General features: G+C 52.0%; 1 protein-coding gene across 4 annotated transcripts in view; it reads right to left on the minus strand.

The window, feature by feature from the left end:
- Positions 1-12,409, minus strand: part of ICE1 (interactor of little elongation complex ELL subunit 1) — a 65,923-nt gene extending 53,514 nt beyond the window's left edge. For 2 of the 4 annotated variants that reach the window (XM_044932632.2, XM_025270726.3), the window contains exon 1: positions 10,971-12,406. Coding sequence is in view for 3 of the 4 variants with exons in the window: in XM_025270726.3 (XP_025126511.3) it covers positions 10,971-11,054 (84 nt within the window). In the remaining variant the exon portion in view is untranslated. Of the gene's footprint in view, positions 1-10,970 lie in introns of all 4 variants that reach the window. The other 2 variants (XM_025270725.3, XM_025270727.3) reach the window with 2 other exon arrangements.
- Between the last annotated feature and the right edge of the window lie 4,380 nt (positions 12,410-16,789).

Below are 16,789 nucleotides of genomic sequence, written 5' to 3' on the forward strand. Positions count from 1 at the left end.
ACAATCACCATCTGCAGTGATTTTGGAGCCCCCAAAAATAAAGTCTGACACTGCTTCCACTGTTTCCCCATCTATTTGCCATGAAGTGATGGGACCGGATGCCATGATCTTTTCTGAATGTTGAGCTTTAAGCCAACTTTTTCACTCTCCTCTTTCACTTACATCAAGAGGCTCTTTAGTTGCTCTTCACTTTCTGCCATAAGGGTGGTGTCATCTGCATATCTGAGGTTATTGATATTTCTCCAGGCAATCTTGATTCCAGCTTGTGCTTCTTCCAGCCCAGCGTTTCTCATGTACTCTGCATAGAAGTCAAATAAGCAGGGTGACAATATACAGCCTTGACGTACTCCTTTTCCTATTTGGAACCAGTCTGTTGTTCCATGTCCAGTTCTAACTGTTGCTTCCTGACCTGCATACAGATTTCTCAAGAGGCAGGTCAGGTGGTCTGGTATTCCCATCTCTTTCAGAATTTTCCACAGTTTATTGTGATCCACACAGTCAAAGGCTTTGGCATAGTCAGTAAAGCAGAAATAGATGTTTTTCTGGAACTCTCTTGCTTTTTCCATGATGCAGCAGATGTTGGCAATTTGATCTCTGGCTCCTCTGCCTTTTCTAAAACCAGCTTGAACATCTGGAAGTTCACGGTTCACATATTGCTGAAGCCTGGCTTGGAGAATTTTGAGCATTACCTTACTAGTGTCTGAGATGAGTGCAATTGTGCGGTAGTTTGAGCATTCTTTGGGATTGGAATGAAAACTGACCTTTTCCGGTCCTGTGGCTGCTGCTGAGTTTTTCAAATTTGCTGGCATACTGAGTGCAGCACTTTCACAGCATCATCTTTCGGGATTTGAAATAGCTCAACTGGAATTCCATCACCTCCACTAGCTTTGTTCGTAGTGATGCTTTCTAAGGCCCACTTGACTTCACATTCCAGATGTCTGGCTCTAGGTGAGTGATCACACCATCGTGATTATCTGGGTCGTGAAGATCTTTTTTGTACAGTTCTTCTGTGTATTCTTACCACCTCTTCTTAATATCTTCTGCTTCTGTTAGGTCCATACCATTTCTGTCCTTTATTGTGCCCATCTTTGCATGAAATGTTCCCTTGGTATCTCTAATTTTCTTGAAGAGATCTCTAGTCTTTCCCATTCTGTTGTTTTCCTCTATTTCTTTGCATTGATCGCTGAGGAAGGCTTTCCTATCTCTCCTTGCTATTCTTTGGAACTCTGCATTCAGATGCTTATATCTTTCCTTTTCTCCTTTGCTTTTCACTTCTCTTCTTTTCACAGCTATTTGTAAGGCCTCCCCAGACAGCCATTTTGCTTTTTTGCATTTCTTTTCCACGGGGATGGTCTTGATCCCTGTCTCCTGTACAATGTCACGAACCTCATTCCATAGCTCATCAGGCACTCTATCTATCAGATCTAGGCCCTTAAATCTATTTCTCACTTCCACTGTATAATCATAAGGGATTTGATTTAGGTCATAGCTGAATGGTCTAGTGGTTTTCCCTACTTTCTTCAGTTTAAGTCTGAATTTGGCAATAAGGAGTTCATGATCTGAGCCACAGTCAGCTCCTGGTCTTATTTATGCTGACTGTATAGAGCTTCTCCATCTTTGGCTGCAAACAATACAGTCACACAAGTAACATACAAAGAACCTGGAATCAGAGTATCTTCCGACTCCAACAATCAACTAGAGACTTAAGAAAGCAAGCCTTTAGCATGTTGGGGGAAAACGAATTTCAAGGTAAAATTCCACACAACCTATCAATCAATCACGATGGAAAACAGACATTCTAACACTTGCAGTCTCCACAAACTCACTCCCCAGGCGCCCCTGCACAGGAGGTACCCAAGGACGTGAACAGAGCGCACCCTAATCATGAGATAAAAGGAGAGAGGACGAGGCAGGCACAAAACAGAGGTCCGGAGAACCCCTCAGGGCAGCTGTGCACCAGTCTGGGGCAGGCCCAAGGGCTCAGAGGGGATGTTTCTCCTTAAGAATAAAACGACAGAAGACCCGGTGGAATGAAGGCATTAAGCTGTTCAGACTGACAGAGAGCTGCAAGGGAACATGGCGTCATCGCGCACTGAGATGGATTACTTTTTAAATAACCTCTTCCCACCCACCCCCAATTCTCTTTCAAGTTCTTTGCAAGTCAATCTCATCTTCCCAGCCTTTCTTCCAGGGGCCATTCTGTAATGTCCAGAACTGTGCCAGACACATTCCAGAAACCTCAGGCTCTGTGGTTACACACAGCTGGGCTTAAATTCCTCTTCCGCCACTTTCTAGAAGGGTGCATTGAGCAAACCAACTTAACTTTCCCTGCCTCAGTACTATCTCCAATTTTACAGACAAGAAGACCGAAACCCTGGTTTGTGTGTGTGTTTGGGGGTGGGGCAGGTGATGTACCTGGCTTGCTATCAGGATTAAACAGAAGGAGTCATATAAAGCATTTAACTTCATCTCTGCCATATTAACATTTTCAAGATTAATCCACTGAATTAAGGATATAGCTATTAATCAGGGGAAACACTAGAAAACACAGAGATAAGGAAAAATAACTGCAATTTACCCCATATTTGGGTCTAACAAACAGTCATAATGATGTCAATTCTGAACAGTGACCTAAGGGGCATCGCAACTACACTGAGAGGATCGTTTTTTCCGCTGGGGGCGCGGGGGGTGGTGGGTGCAGCTCCAGCCTCACCCTCCAAAGGCAGAAATGGAAAAATATGTCTGAAACTGAAAAACAAGAAGTAGCCACTTACCTCTTTTATTCAACAATACGCAAGAGTGCAAACAAAACCGGTGTCTCTTGACAACACGGACAGGCTGGCTGGGGGCTTAACAAATATGGTGCATCTACCTGTCTTTCTAAACTATGCTCACACAGATTTTAAAAACTTAAAACCACAAAGCGCAGCACTACCCAGGGAAGCAGCACACAGCGGGTGAGGAGTGCGCCGTGGTGGCAGCCGCGCCCCAGCCCCTACCTCCTCCTCTGCCCAGCCGGCGGGTCTGCCGCTGCCCTGACCTCATGGAACAGTCTCCGGTGCTTCTCTGACCCTGCCCGCGGTCAAGGCCGCTAGTGATGCGTCTGGGAAGCATGACCGCGCGTGAAGCAGAAGGCCACAGGCCCTGCTGATCGATTGCCTGCGTGCACGCGCCGCGCCCTCCCGGTGCCCAGCCTCCAGGGCGGGACACGGTCCAAGGTGAAGGCGGGGGTGTCCTGAGACCACTCTCCTTCCACGGCCTGTGCTCTCCTTCTGGAACCCCATTCCCGCTGTCTCTGCGCTAACACAGCTTCCTCTCCTTCGGGGACTGCTGCCCCAGCATCCCCTGGAAACCTCATGTCCCCGCAGTCCCCTCTGCTGTCCTAACTCCCTCCCTCGGCTTTCCTCGGCCTGGAGGCCGCGCTCCTCGGGCTCCATCGTGCTCACTCCCGTGCTCACTGACCCAGCCCCCAGGGCAGCCCCCCGAGTCCTGCCGCCTGCTCCACAGCGCGCGGTTCCCCTCAGCCAGGCCCCAGCCCCGAGAGTCAGTGAGGATACAGAGCGCCAAGGGAAAGGAGAGAGAAGCAATCCTCTCCAATTCCCGTCTTCCCTCAACACAGCAGCTGAGCACGCGGGGCGGGGGGCACACCGAGGGCCCGGGGCTGAGAGGCAGGTGGGGGATGGCCCTCGAGTTAGGGAAGCGGTGTTACAACACGCAGACATCGAGCAAATAAGGAAACACACGGTTGACAGTGGGCTAAGTAAACTGCCTGAGTCAGCCTGTGAGCACTGACGTTCGGGGTGGGAAGGTTCTCAGCTGACTCGGGAGTGCCCTTCCTGCCGTGGGAGGCCTGCCACCTTCGCGGTCACTCCTCACCCCGTGGCCAGAGGCTGTCCACCCCCCGGGGCTGGTGCAGACCAGAGCCCACAGGGCAGGTCCTCAGAAAGGCCTGCTTGCGAGGAGGGGGGCCTTGGCTGGCATCTGGGAACCTAGCTTTCTGTAGGGTTTCCACCATTCCCCGAACCGTTAAGAGTGGTACCTAGTGGCCCAACGATGCGACGTGGCTGCTGCTGAAACCTGTTTTCCTCCCGGGAGACCGGCACCTGGGCACATAGGCAGGCACGACCACGTGGCCACGTGAACACAGCAGCCTCTGGGCTCGGAGTCTCTAATGAGCAGCCCTGCTGGGCAATACTTGACACGCGTCACAACACACAGCTGCACAACCCTTGAGTCAAGCGCTCAGCTGGCTTCCTCCACTGGCATCTCGCTCGCCTTTCCTGGGTCTGCTTTCACCACAATAAACCACTAATCTAACCCTGGATCAGCCCCTCCTGGGCATCACCAAACTCGGGGCAGTTGTGGGGCTCGCTACCACAGGGTAACCACCCAAACGTCTCCAGACCCGGCCAAGTGTTTCACAGAGAAGACAAGGCTGTACTGGAACTTCCCCGCACATGAGAGAGAGACTAACGGAAAAAGGCAGAAGACACGACAACATAACGATACACCTCCCTGATGGGCTCTAGCACCAGGAGGGGAAGCCACACCTGGCCGTAATGCAGGCCCCTCGGAGGGGTCTACAGATAGTGACCTGAGGGAAATCGCAGCTACACAGAGAAGCCAGAGGGAAGTGGGCACGAAGGCTTCCGGCCCGATGGGAGAGCTGAGGCTCTGCTGGAAAGCACTCAGATCTCGAGGAAGCACACTGAGTGTGGAGCAGGGAGAAAGTGTGTGTATGTGTGCGTGTGTGTGAGGGAGTATGTGTGTGTGTGTGTGTGTGTGTAGACCAACGAGAATGTGGAGCGGGGACAAAGTGTGTATGTGCGAGTGTGTGTGTGTAGACCAACGAGAATGTGGAGCGGGGACAAAGTGTGTGTGTGTGTGTGTGTGTGTGTGTAGACAAAAGAGAATGTGGAGCGGGGACAAAGTGTGTGTGCGAGGGAGTGTGTGTGTGTGTGTGTGTGTGTAGACCAACGAGAATGTGGAGCGGGGACAAAGTGTGTGTGCGAGGGAGTGTGTGTGTGTGTGTGTGTGTGTAGACCAACGAGAATGTGGAGCGGGGACAAAGTGTGTGTGCGAGGGAGTGTGTGTGTGTGTGTGTGTGTGTGTAGACCAACGAGAATGTGGAGCGGGGAGAAAGTGTATGTGTGTTTGTGTGAGGGAGTGTGTGTGTGTAGACCAACGAGAATGAGGAGTGGGGGAAAGTGTGTGTGTGTGAGGGAGAGAGTGAGTGAGTGTGTGTGTGTGTGTAGACCAACGAGAATGTGGAGCGGGGAGAAAGTGTATGTGTGTGTGCACATGTGTGTGTGTGTGAGGGAGTGTGTGTGTGTAGACCAACGAGAATGAGGAGTGGGGAGAAAGTGTGTGTGTGTGTGTAGACCAACGAGAATGTGGAGCGGGGAGAAAGTGTGTGTGTGCATGTAGACCAATAAGAATGTGGAGCGGGGACAAAGTGTGTGTGTGTGCGTGTTTGTGTGTACAAACCAACGAGAATGTGGAGCGGGGACAAAGTGTGTGTGTGTGTGTGTGTGTGTGTGTGTAGACCAACGAGGACCTGAACACAAACATCCTGACCATCTGTGAAAGGACGAACAGAATATCAGCCTTCTTCTGTACTCTTCTGTACTCTTCTGTACTCTTCTGGCAACTTTCCTGGAAGTTCTAAACTATTTCAAAATAAACTCTTTTTAAAAACCACAAATCTCTCTGATTGCTATGCTGTGGGTGACTTGGCTAAATGACCAGCTCGAATCCTCTCCAATGAGCTGTGTTTCCTCCTCCTGTTTGCTACCTTTTTACCAACTGCGGCCGAATGGAGTCTGGTCAGCCAGGGCCCCGGGTGATGCCCCCGGCACAGTGGGAGCGCCTGCCCCTCCACCTGCACCCACCCGCCGGGGCCGCTGAGCGGCTCTGGCTCTGGGGAGGGCAGGCTTCAGCCTCGCGGGCCTCTTCTTGCCCATCCCTCTGCTTGGGGCTTGATCACTCAGAGACTCCGTTCCCCTCCTAGTCTCTGCCCAGGACGCCTCCTCTGCCCACACCACTCCCCTTCCATCTCTTCCCTCTCGTTTACCACAAATGGTTCTTCAGGCCTAGACTCACTTCCTCCGCAAAGCCTTCAGCTGCCCCTCCTGGATGCTCCCAGGGCACCTACCCTGAACGTCCCCTGGAAGAGAACAGTTGACCTCTGACCAACACAGTCTGAACTGCGTGGGTCCCACCTTTTACTCAGATTTTCTAAGTACTCATTACAAGACACGTACGCTGTGGATGCTGTTTCATTCATCTGTAACCTCAACCACAACACACACTCTACGCCTCCTCTGTTCACACTCAATTCCAACACACACCACAGACTCACAAACATGGTGACGCTCGAAAAACATTCACTGATTGAATCTCAACTCTGTGAGAATTCACTATAACCACTTACATATCGGTATGTATGGGGCAAGTATGTTTCAAGTTGCAAATAATGGAAGTTGAAAGCACTGGTGATTATCAATGGAAGTCCAACACAAATTTATATAAACAATTGGCTCAAACCTGCTCCAAGGACAGCCAAACACCATTTATTCTGAATCTATTCTAGTTACATAAGTTAAACAGTATAACTATGTGCTTCAAACTCTCATCTGGATTCTCCAGAGAATTAAAATGTTTTGCTCTGCAATAACCAAAACTGGTTAAAAAAAAAAAAGGCAGGGAGGTGTGTGGAGAGGCCCCCTCCTTCACCAGAATAAAGGGGCTTCCGCCAGCTTGAGTTAAAACCTCTCAGCTTAAGATTTGTTTAACGGTATATAATATCACCAGTGTGAGGATCCACACAGGTTTAGGATTTCCAAAGTTTGGCAACCCATACGGACACTGGGCTACAGATCAGTGATCAACCATCGTAACCAGTACGGATGAGAAAACAGATGATGTGATGTCAGAGACTAGGGAAAAATGTGGTCAATCTATAAACTTCTAAATCAAGCCACAAAAGCAATGTATCTCTGCACCTGCTAAAGAAAAAGAAGGCAGGGAATTCCCTGGCAGTCTAGTGGTTAAGACTCCAGGGTTTCACTTCTGAGGGCTCGGGGTCAATCCCTGGTCAGGGAACTAAGATCCTGCAACCCAGAGGCATGACCAAAATAAGAGAGAGAGAGAGAGAGAAGAGGGCCAGGAGGAGTGAGACGGGGAGGAAGCCGCGCAGCCCACGCAGAGCACTGCTGCACGGGGACAGCCGGCCTCCACGGGGCTCAAGAGGGAGCCACAGAACTGGCTCGGGGGCTCCTGCAGGCAGACACCCCTGACGTGCGCGGTAAACTTCTGCAAGACCCAGGAGTCTCAGTGCACCAGAGCTCACAGCAAAGTGTGCTCTCTACAGACCCTCTCTCTCTGAGACACACAGCGCGCTGTGGTGCTCCGCAATCCTGCAGAAGCATCTTTGCTGCAGGGCCGACCGCGGGCCCTCACCCTCCGGGCTCCCCCATCCTGATCTCCCACACGCGTCCTCTTTACCTCTGTCTGTTTGCTGCTCCTGGCCTCATGACCCCATACCCACTTGAGAGACCAGCAGGCATGGCCAGAACACACTCCTCCACTCTCCTGTCCCCACTTCTCCCCAACTACGATTCTCACAGTGAGCTCAGAACCCATCTGACCTAGCCGCTTTGCTTTTTCCCCGGAGGGGATCGTGGTACCTGGAGGCTCCACACCCAGACATGAACACAGCTGAAACCCCTCAGGGCTTCAGTCCACACTTTCAGTGCCTGTCCCATCCCACAAACAAGGGTTCCCCCGAGCATAACCACACCCATCCCTCCAGTGCTACCCGTGGGTGTCTCTACACTACACAGGCTGAGCTGAGTGTCGGTGAAGGAGACCACAACACCTAACTATTTACAATCCTGCCCCTTTCGGAAAAGGCCTGCAGACTCCTGTACTTAGAGACCTCAGAGGACGACCCCTACGGCTGCTGGCTGGGTGGAGAACCAAAAGAAGAATGTGGCGCAGCAGGAAGGAGGGAGGTGCCCAGGAGGCGACTGCAACAGCTTCTGGGCCAGAGATCACAGGGGTTCACATGAGGGGGGAAGTAGTGGGGAAAGGGAGAAATGGGTGGACCAGGAGAAGAACTGACAGTAAGCTGACGGGCTGGACGCAAGGTGTGAGAGAAAAGTGAGGAACCAAGGGGGACATCTAGTTTCTGGCCAAGCCACCAGGAGGATGCAGTTGCTACTCTGAATGAAGACCAGGTCTTTGAAGGAGATTCAAACCCACGACTGGACAGTGGGTTTACACTCGTTATTTACACTCGTTATTTACACTCGTCGTCCTCCTACAGAAAAGCCTGTGACTCACTGTCCTCTCAGAAGAAGAGCCAACATCCTTACGACAATCTTGAAGGGCGTCCCCGGTCAGCCTCTGTTCTAACTTCATCAAATTCTGTAGGTCATCGTGCCCCCACCAAATTCATATACTGACGAATAATCAGCAATAGGATGAGCACAGCAGGGTGGTCCTCTGCTGGGTAAACAGGTCAGAACGGCACAGCCTTCGGGGATGGAATCTGTGCTCTTACGAAGGAGACCCCAGAGCACTGCCAAGTGAGGGCACAGCAGGAAGGAATCAGAGAGCAGATCTGCCAGTCCCTGGATCCTGGACTTGGCGGCCACCGTGACTGTGAGGAGTGAATCCCTGTCGCTTGTAAGTCACCTGGCCAGAGTGGCCCCAAACCGACCAAGACCCCAGCACATGCTCCACCCCAGCTGCTGTGCCTCCACGTCTTCCCAAGTACACGAGTGAATGGCCACCACAGCAAGCCCTCTGCCGTCTGGGGTGCTCCTCTCCAAAGACGTCTCCAGAGCTTATCCTCACCCTCTCTGCCCAAAGACAACCTCCCTGAGGCCTCCAGGACTCCCTACTTAAATTCTACCAGACACTTGCCCTTTCCTCAGCCTTTTATTCCTCTGCCTTCTTTCTCTGCTCAATTTATTTCCAACACATTTATTACCTTCTCACATAACTTGTTGACTATCCCCTCCCCCTACCTCCTAACATAGAGGCTCTAAGAGATGAAGAATACTTGCCTTTTCACCCACTGCTGTACCTGCACTTCCTAAAACACAGCAGGCAATCAAAAAACATTTGCTGAATGAGTAAACAGCCCAAAGAACAAATACAACTTACAAAAGATTCAGAGAACTTCCCTCATGGACCTGGGTTTTGAGGGAAAAACAAAAGCACATTATGAATGCCTCCATGAGACATCTTAGCTCAGACAGTGACTTTCCCATTAGTTCCCCCTCTATTTCAGAGTGCCAGGGCAGGACTTTCTTCTCTCCCTCCCTGCTCCCAGCCCTTAAAATGTCTGGGATTAGCTCATAGATGATGCTGTTAGAAAAACAAAACCCCAAACCCTCAGCTTCTCTGATGGCCTCGGGGCCTACACTCCTTCCTGCCTTCACAGAGCTCTGCCTCTGCCCCAGCTGGAGCTCCTCCAGTTCCTGACACCTCGCTCCTTTTCACCCCAAAACCCGATCACCTGTCAAACCTTCCACCTAGGGGGCTCCTCCCACACCTTTCCAGCCTGCTCTCATCATTCGCGTGTCCGACTGTCACCAGCTCGAGAGAAACCCGCCCTCCCGGCAGCCCCCATCGGAGGAAAAACGACCACTCCAACTCCTCCTTTATTTCCCTAACGCTTCAAACCTTCTAAAGTCTCACGTCCACACATACACCTTATCTACAAGATTACTATTCACCACTACTTTATTCACCACTGTGTCCCTAGTGCCTAGAACACCAGGGAGAATAGGAGTAATTTAATTACATGTCAGTACCGTGCTAGACTACGACCTTCAGATGGTAAAGAATCCACCTGCCAAATGCAGGAGACACAAATTCGATCCCTGGTTGGGAAGATCCCCTGGAGAAGGAAATGGCAACCCCCTCCAGTATATTCCTGTCTGGAAAAAAAACCCCAGGGACAGAGAGAGGAGCCTGGAGGGCTACAGACACAGCCCATGGGGTCACAAAGAGGTGGACGCGACCGAGTACACAGGCACAGGCGGTGCACAGCTCTACTTCACCGCTGAAGAACACTGATGACAGCAGCAAAAAGAGCGACCCCTGACACCAGACGGCTGCGGGAAGTCCAGCTGGGCAGCAGCACTCCGCAGGACCTGCGGCAGCGGCTCCTCCTCTGCCAGGGGCACGCACACTCCACGCTACACTTCAGAGACCTGCATTGTCCGCCTGCCTTCGGGGGACGAATGATCCTCCTAGCCAACCCGCAGGCCACATGAGCACCCGCCCCCACCACCCCCACAAGCAAGAACTACGAAAGGACTGGCCGGCACAGTAAAAAACAAAACCACCACCTTCTCCTGGGAGAGATTAGCTTCCCTTGGCATTCTGACCATCACTCATCTCCCTCGGAGTCAGCCTTGGGGAAAACACCGGGATTGGAGAAGGGAACCTCGGGGGGGGGGGGGGGGGGGGCACCCCTCCACCAGCGCAGCGCCTAGGAAATGAATCCCAGATTCTAAGCCTGAAGAACACAGCGGAAAGTCGCTAAGACATGCCCAATTCTTGCAAGCCCATGGACTGTAGCCTGCCAGGCTCCTGGCCTTTCCCTTCTCCAGGGAATCTTCCCGACCCAGGGATCGAACCCAGGTCTCCCGCATTGCGGGCGGATTCTTTACCAGCTGAGCCACCAGGGCAGTCCAAGAATACTGGAGTGGGTAGCCTTTCCCTCCTCCAGCGGATCTTCCCGACCCAGGAATCGAACCAGAATCTCTCCCCTGCATTGCAGGCGGATTCTTCACCAGCTGAGCCACCAAGGAAGCCGTAGCCATTCCCAATACGGGGAGGGGGAGGGGGGCTTCCGCCCGATCCCCACCCCCGCCCCCGCCCCCGCCCCGCGCCCCGCACGGCCCGGCCCAGCCCCTCCGCGCCCTCGGCCTGAGGGGCAGACGCCTCACCTGCTGCAGAGAGGCGCAGCCCTGACAACGCGAGAGGTCCGCCGCCGTCCCCGGCGCCGCCGAGTGGGTCTCGCCCGGCATCATGGTGCCGCCGCCGGGCCCGCGGAGCCCGCGCGCCTCAGGGGCCGGCGGCCTCGGCCCCGTCCTGCCTCTGCTGACGCCGTCGGGGCCGCCCGGCCCTACCGGGCCGCTTCCCGCCGGGTCCGGGCGGGTCCATCCGTGCACCGAGGTCCCCGTGGAGCCGGGCGAACGGCTCTCCGAGCCAGAGCCACCTCAGGCGCTGCAGACAGAAGCGGTACACCCGGCGCGGCCCCCGGAGCGTGCGACACCGCTCAGCCAGGACCCCGCCCCGCCCCGGCTCGCCCCGCCCCCATGCCGCGGATCGGGGCTGCCCGCCGCGCCGCCTGAGGGAAAACGGGGCGCGGGGCTGCGCCTCGGCGGCGGGGGCACACCGCCCGAGGAAACGGCACAGGGCGGAGAGGCGTTGGACGGGTCCCCTCTTTCGCCATGTAGGGTTTAGTCTTCCTTTGCCGGCTTGCTTTGTAGACGGCTTTCGATAGACACCAAAAACCTTCGCCGAGGGGGAGGTGACCTGAGGTGACGTCACTGCAGGCGCCTCCTGGCCCTGAAGGACCCCGCACGCTGACGGGCCGCTGCGCGAGTTTTAACTGGATCGGCGCGCTCCGTCAGAGGGCGGCCGGGCCCAGGCGGAGACCCGAGGACTACATCTCCCGGCGGTCCCCGCGCGCCGGGCGGACCCCGAGCAGTTCTTCCGGCCGCCGCGGGCGCGCCTGAGGGGGCGGTTCGCCTCCTTAGGCGTTGTCGTCGTCGCCGCTGACCAGTCCTTCTTTTCGGACGTCTTTCTTCTCCGCAGCTCCCCCTCCTTCCGTGTCCACTTGCCGTCCGACCCCGCGCTCCTCGGCCTCTTTCCCCTCCACCCCCCGGAAGTCCTGCCAAGCACAGCGCCTGGCCGAATCCTGAGCGACCCCGCCTCCCGTCAGTGGCCGGCTGCTACCAAATCTTTTTAAAATCTCTTGCAAAGGGGAAAAAAGAGAAAATCTTCACTTTACAGCAATTCCCGGATACACTGAAGTCCTCATCCTCTTGTTTGAATCGAAGTTTTCCCCAATATCCGCTGCCACCAGAATCTTTTTGATAATCCCAGCTTGTTGCCATCGGTTACCTTGAGCACGGAAGCCTCAGATGTCGCTTTTCGACGTCTGGTTAGGAACTCCGAATTCTTAGCGTCCCATACAAGAACTGCATGCATTAAGGAGGCATCCCAGACCCTATCAGCTCCTTCCTAAATCTTCAGGATGAAAATTGCAACTGAAAACACGTCCCCCCTCCCTTCCAAGAAAGCAGTCTGTGCTCCTCTCCAAATGCCGGCATCCCTGTCCTTGCTTGTACACGCTCTGCGGTTGGAGCTGGCTGTGAAGTAGAGGGACCAGGTGTCCAGCAGTCGCTTAGATCGCCTGTCCTTGGCACTGAAGACACGTCTGTACTCGTCCGAGGGGCTACTGTGGGATGTGCAGAAAACAGGAGTAGGGTTAAAAGTGAAAGGAGAAGCGAGAAAGGGCAGAGGAACCCCTGTGGTTCTGATGACTTTCCTTGTCTGCCTTCCAACCTCGGACAAACAGGTCTTAACAGTAACTTCCTTTTTATCTAAGGTTCCCCAAATGTGGTTTCCCCCCCCCTCCCCGCCAGGGTATCTTAGTTAGGGGGGCACCAGCTTATGCTCCAGCATTGGCTCCCTCTGCACTGTCCACCCGCCTACACGACAGCCCTACCCTTGCAGGAACTGGGAATTCACTGCTGCCTTCCTGTCCCTTGCACCTGCCTGGAACGCCCTTCCTGCCAGCTTGGCATTCTGTAACCCTCCTGTTCTTCCAGGCCGCACGTTTTACCTCCACGACCACAATATGTATGTCCTTTTTTGTCCGCTTGTTGTTGTTTACTTACTATGTCATATCCTAACTCCTTTGTGACCCCACGGACTATAGCCCACCAGGCTCCTCTGTCCACGGCGTTTCCCAGGCAAGAAAACTGGAGTGGGTTGTCGTTTCCTTCTCCAGGGGATCTTTCTGACCCAGGGACTGAAACTGTGTCTCCTGCCTTGGCAAGCAGATTGTTTTATCGCTGAGCCGTCAGGGAAGCCGGTTTTTTGTCCCTTAGCGCTATTTTTTTTTTTTTAATTAATACCACATTTTGACTTGGATAATGGTGGTCTTTATGTCTTAGAGGTGAGTTTTCCTTTTAAACTCTGCAAAGTGCTGTACACAGTAGGTGCTCCATGCATGTCAGAGTGAATCAGATTTGCTGCAGCTAATTGAAAGTGAAAAATAATACGCACTTCTGCTCGGAAGTGAAAGTGCATTTGCTCCATCTTCTACCTTTCTCATAAGATATTCAAAGGGGGAAAAAACCCAATAGCAGCAGTCCGTTTTGTGTAATGTAGTGTGGGCAAACTTTCCATAAATGGCCACACAGTAAATATTTTAGGATTTGAGGAACATACAGGTCTTTACTGCATATGTCACTTTTTTTTTGTTTTTGAGGAACCGTCTACAGGTGTAAAAATCATTCTTACCTGGCAGGCTGTGCATAAACAAGTGTAGTTGTAGTTCATAATGGAAACTGGTGTTGGCCACTGGTTAGGGAATGCTGGAAACGACATTTTTCCTCTCCTGTAAGAATGGCCACCCGTACTGTGTCATACTGTAGCCCCTGATGTGAAGAGCCCACTCCTTGGAAAAGCCCGGGATGCTGGGAAAGATTGAGGGCAGGAGGATAAGGGGACCACAGAGGATGAAATGGTTGGATGGAAGCACTGACTCAATGGACACGAGTTTGAACAAACTCCGGGAGATACAGAAGGACAGGGAAGCCTGGCATAATGCAGTCCATGGGGTCACAAAGAGTCCAACAGAACTGAGCAACTGAGCGACAGCAACATTGTGTCATTGTGATGGAAGCAAACAAGCATATGTCTACATTGCAGAAAACTGCAAGCAAAGGCTTTGGAACCACGCACCTGGCTTTAAACTCTGAAGCAAGTGATCTCTTTGAGCTGCTATTTCCTTACAGAGGAGTAGCTGTGATTTAAGGGTAAAATGAAAAGGGCAGGGCCAAGCGCACAGGTTCTCCCATACAGTGAAGAGGTGTTCACAGTTTATTGATGGTGGCATCTAGTTTGGAAAATAGATAATATCTCCATCCAACTCACATAAAAAAAAATAGAAAAAAGGGGAAAAAGAGGTTTGGTTTGGGTGTGTTTTTTTGTTTTTGCAATTTTTTTTATTTTGATCAAGCTTCCAAGGAAAACTGTTTTTCTGTCAGACTATCCTAAGACCTGGAGGATGTCTAGATTCTGGTTCTGATTTTGGGGACCCCTGTGCCTGGAGTCCAGGAAGCTATTTAGAGAATCCAAGTATAATAATCTCAGTTCTTGGCCCACACCCTCCTCATCACCCCCCATATCCTTGGTAGCTTCTCAAAGTTAATGCTTTGAAGAATAACAAAAGTTAAAGGTTAATTGAATTGATTATTTAATTTATTAACATGATTCCACTGAAATGGCTAATAGGTTTTGTCCAGAAGTCAAGGCTTATATCACAAGAACTCAAAGTGCAAAGCTGTTTGTTCTTTGAATGTTCTGATATTTTGCTTTATGGAGAGCTATTCTTTCACCTGCTGCATTTGCCCATAAGCAAAATAAACTGTGTTTCTTCCTTCTTCTAAATTCCTGAGAGGTGTGTTAGGGAATAATGGCAACTCCAGCAGTCTGCAGTTCAGTGGTGTTATCTAAGTTGTGCCAGTTTCTGCATCTGCGATGTAGTGCTACCATAAGCCCACAAGATGGCTGTCTTTCCCTGTCTGTGGAATTTCCAACCATGTTTATGACTTACTAGCAGCAGCAGCAGTACTTTGGCCACTTGATGCAAAGAGGCAACTCATTGGAAAAGACCCTGATGCTGGGAAAGATTGAAGGCAGGATGAGAAGGGGATGACAGAGGATGAGATGGTTAATGGCATCAGCGACTCAATGGACATGAGTTGAGCAACTCGGGGAGACGGTGAAGGAAGGGCAGCAGTTCTGCAGTCCATGGGGTTGTAGCAAATCAAACATGACCGCGATTGAACAAAGCAACAGTCCCTTCTGGGTGGGGAGGGATGTTTGAGTTTTCTCCGGGGATCAGTGGTGGGCTCTATGTCTTTGCTGCTTTTTCAAAAACTATTTATCTATTTGGCAGCAGTGGGTCTTAATCGCAGCACACGAGATCTTCGTCACATCATGCAAGATCTTTCGTTGCAGACAGACATTCTTCAGCTTTGGTGTGAAGATTTAGTTTGCTTTGCAGCACATGGGGGTCATAGTTCCCTGACCAGGAATCAGACCTGTGTCCCCTGCATTGTGAGGCAGATTCTTAACCTTTGGACTACCAGGAAGTCTCTTTCCCAGCACTGGGGTCTTTTCCAATGAGTGGGCTCTTCACATCAGGAGCTACAGTATGACACAGTAGGGGTGGCCATTCTTACAGGAGAGAAAAATGTCATTTCCAACATTCCCTAACCAGCAGCCAACACCAGTTTCCATTATGAACTACAACTACACTTGTTTTTGCACAGCCTGCCAGGTAAGAATGAGTTTTACATCCTAAGTCAAGGGGTCTTACCTGAAAGATTGAGTTTACTCAGAAACCTGAAGAACCAGTTTTTGGAAGACACCCTGAGGCTGGGAAAGATTGAAGGCGGGAGGAGGAGGGGACAGAGGACAAGATGGGCTAGACATGAGTTTGAGCAGTCTCTGGGAGTTGGTGAAGGACTGGGAGCCCTGGTGTGCTGCAGTCCATGGAGTCACAAAGAGGCGGACATGACTGAGCGACTGAACAACAACCTGGAAACCTGAAGAACCAGTTTTTGCTTTAAAACGAGCGTGATTTGGAATAGAAGGCAGAACTGATACAGCTGATACAGATGAAGCACAATTTAAAGGACTTTCCTGGTTGCTAAAGCCCTCTGCAGGGGAGTGTGAGGGGTTTTGTGAACATCTGGCAGCTGTAACTCCCGGTCACCTAGGACTCTTCTGTGGTCTCCAGGATTTGCTTCCTGAAAGTACCCACCCTACAGACCCAGTAACTTCTGGCCCCTTCCAGCACCAGGATCATCTACACAGTTTTAGGGGCCAGATATAAGATGAAAATGCCAGACACCTTGTTCAGAACTTCTGATGAACTTTAAGATGCAACAACAAAGCCTCAAACAGGGGCGGGCCTCTTGTGAGCGAGGGTCAATCTTGACAATGGGGAGCGCACTGAGAAAGTGGCCCCACTGCCTCCCTGTCTGGAACCAGACCTGCCCTCAGCTCCCCTCGCCTCCCACCGTGGTACACCCTCCCACGCTTGGAGCACAGAGCTGTGTCCTCCCTGCTCCCACACTCAGCCCACCAGGTGGTCCTCCCTTCCTGTCCTAAGAGACAACAGAGTCCGACCAGTCCAGAGACATCGTGTGTGGACTTCTCCCTTCACCGAAGGCTCTCATCGTAGGCCTTGCGTCTCTCCTCCCTGTCTGTCCGTCCAGGCCCTTCATGATCCTGGTTGCACATGGTCTCAGCCACCCGTGTTGTGGGTCACTCCTGTCTCCTATGGCTGTGATTGTAAGACTCCACGGAGCCCTGGGATAACTGCAGGGCGACCCCAGGAAAAATCTGAAGGAGGGCTCAAAATGTTGTTCTAACTGTCGAAGAAAAAAAAACATGTTATTTCCGACACTTGACAAAGAACAGCAAAGCCTTTATTTATGCCCTGGTGACAGCCGTA

Source organism: Bubalus bubalis, chromosome 19 (assembly GCF_019923935.1).
Source record: "Bubalus bubalis isolate 160015118507 breed Murrah chromosome 19, NDDB_SH_1, whole genome shotgun sequence".
NCBI lineage: Eukaryota > Metazoa > Chordata > Mammalia > Artiodactyla > Bovidae > Bubalus > Bubalus bubalis.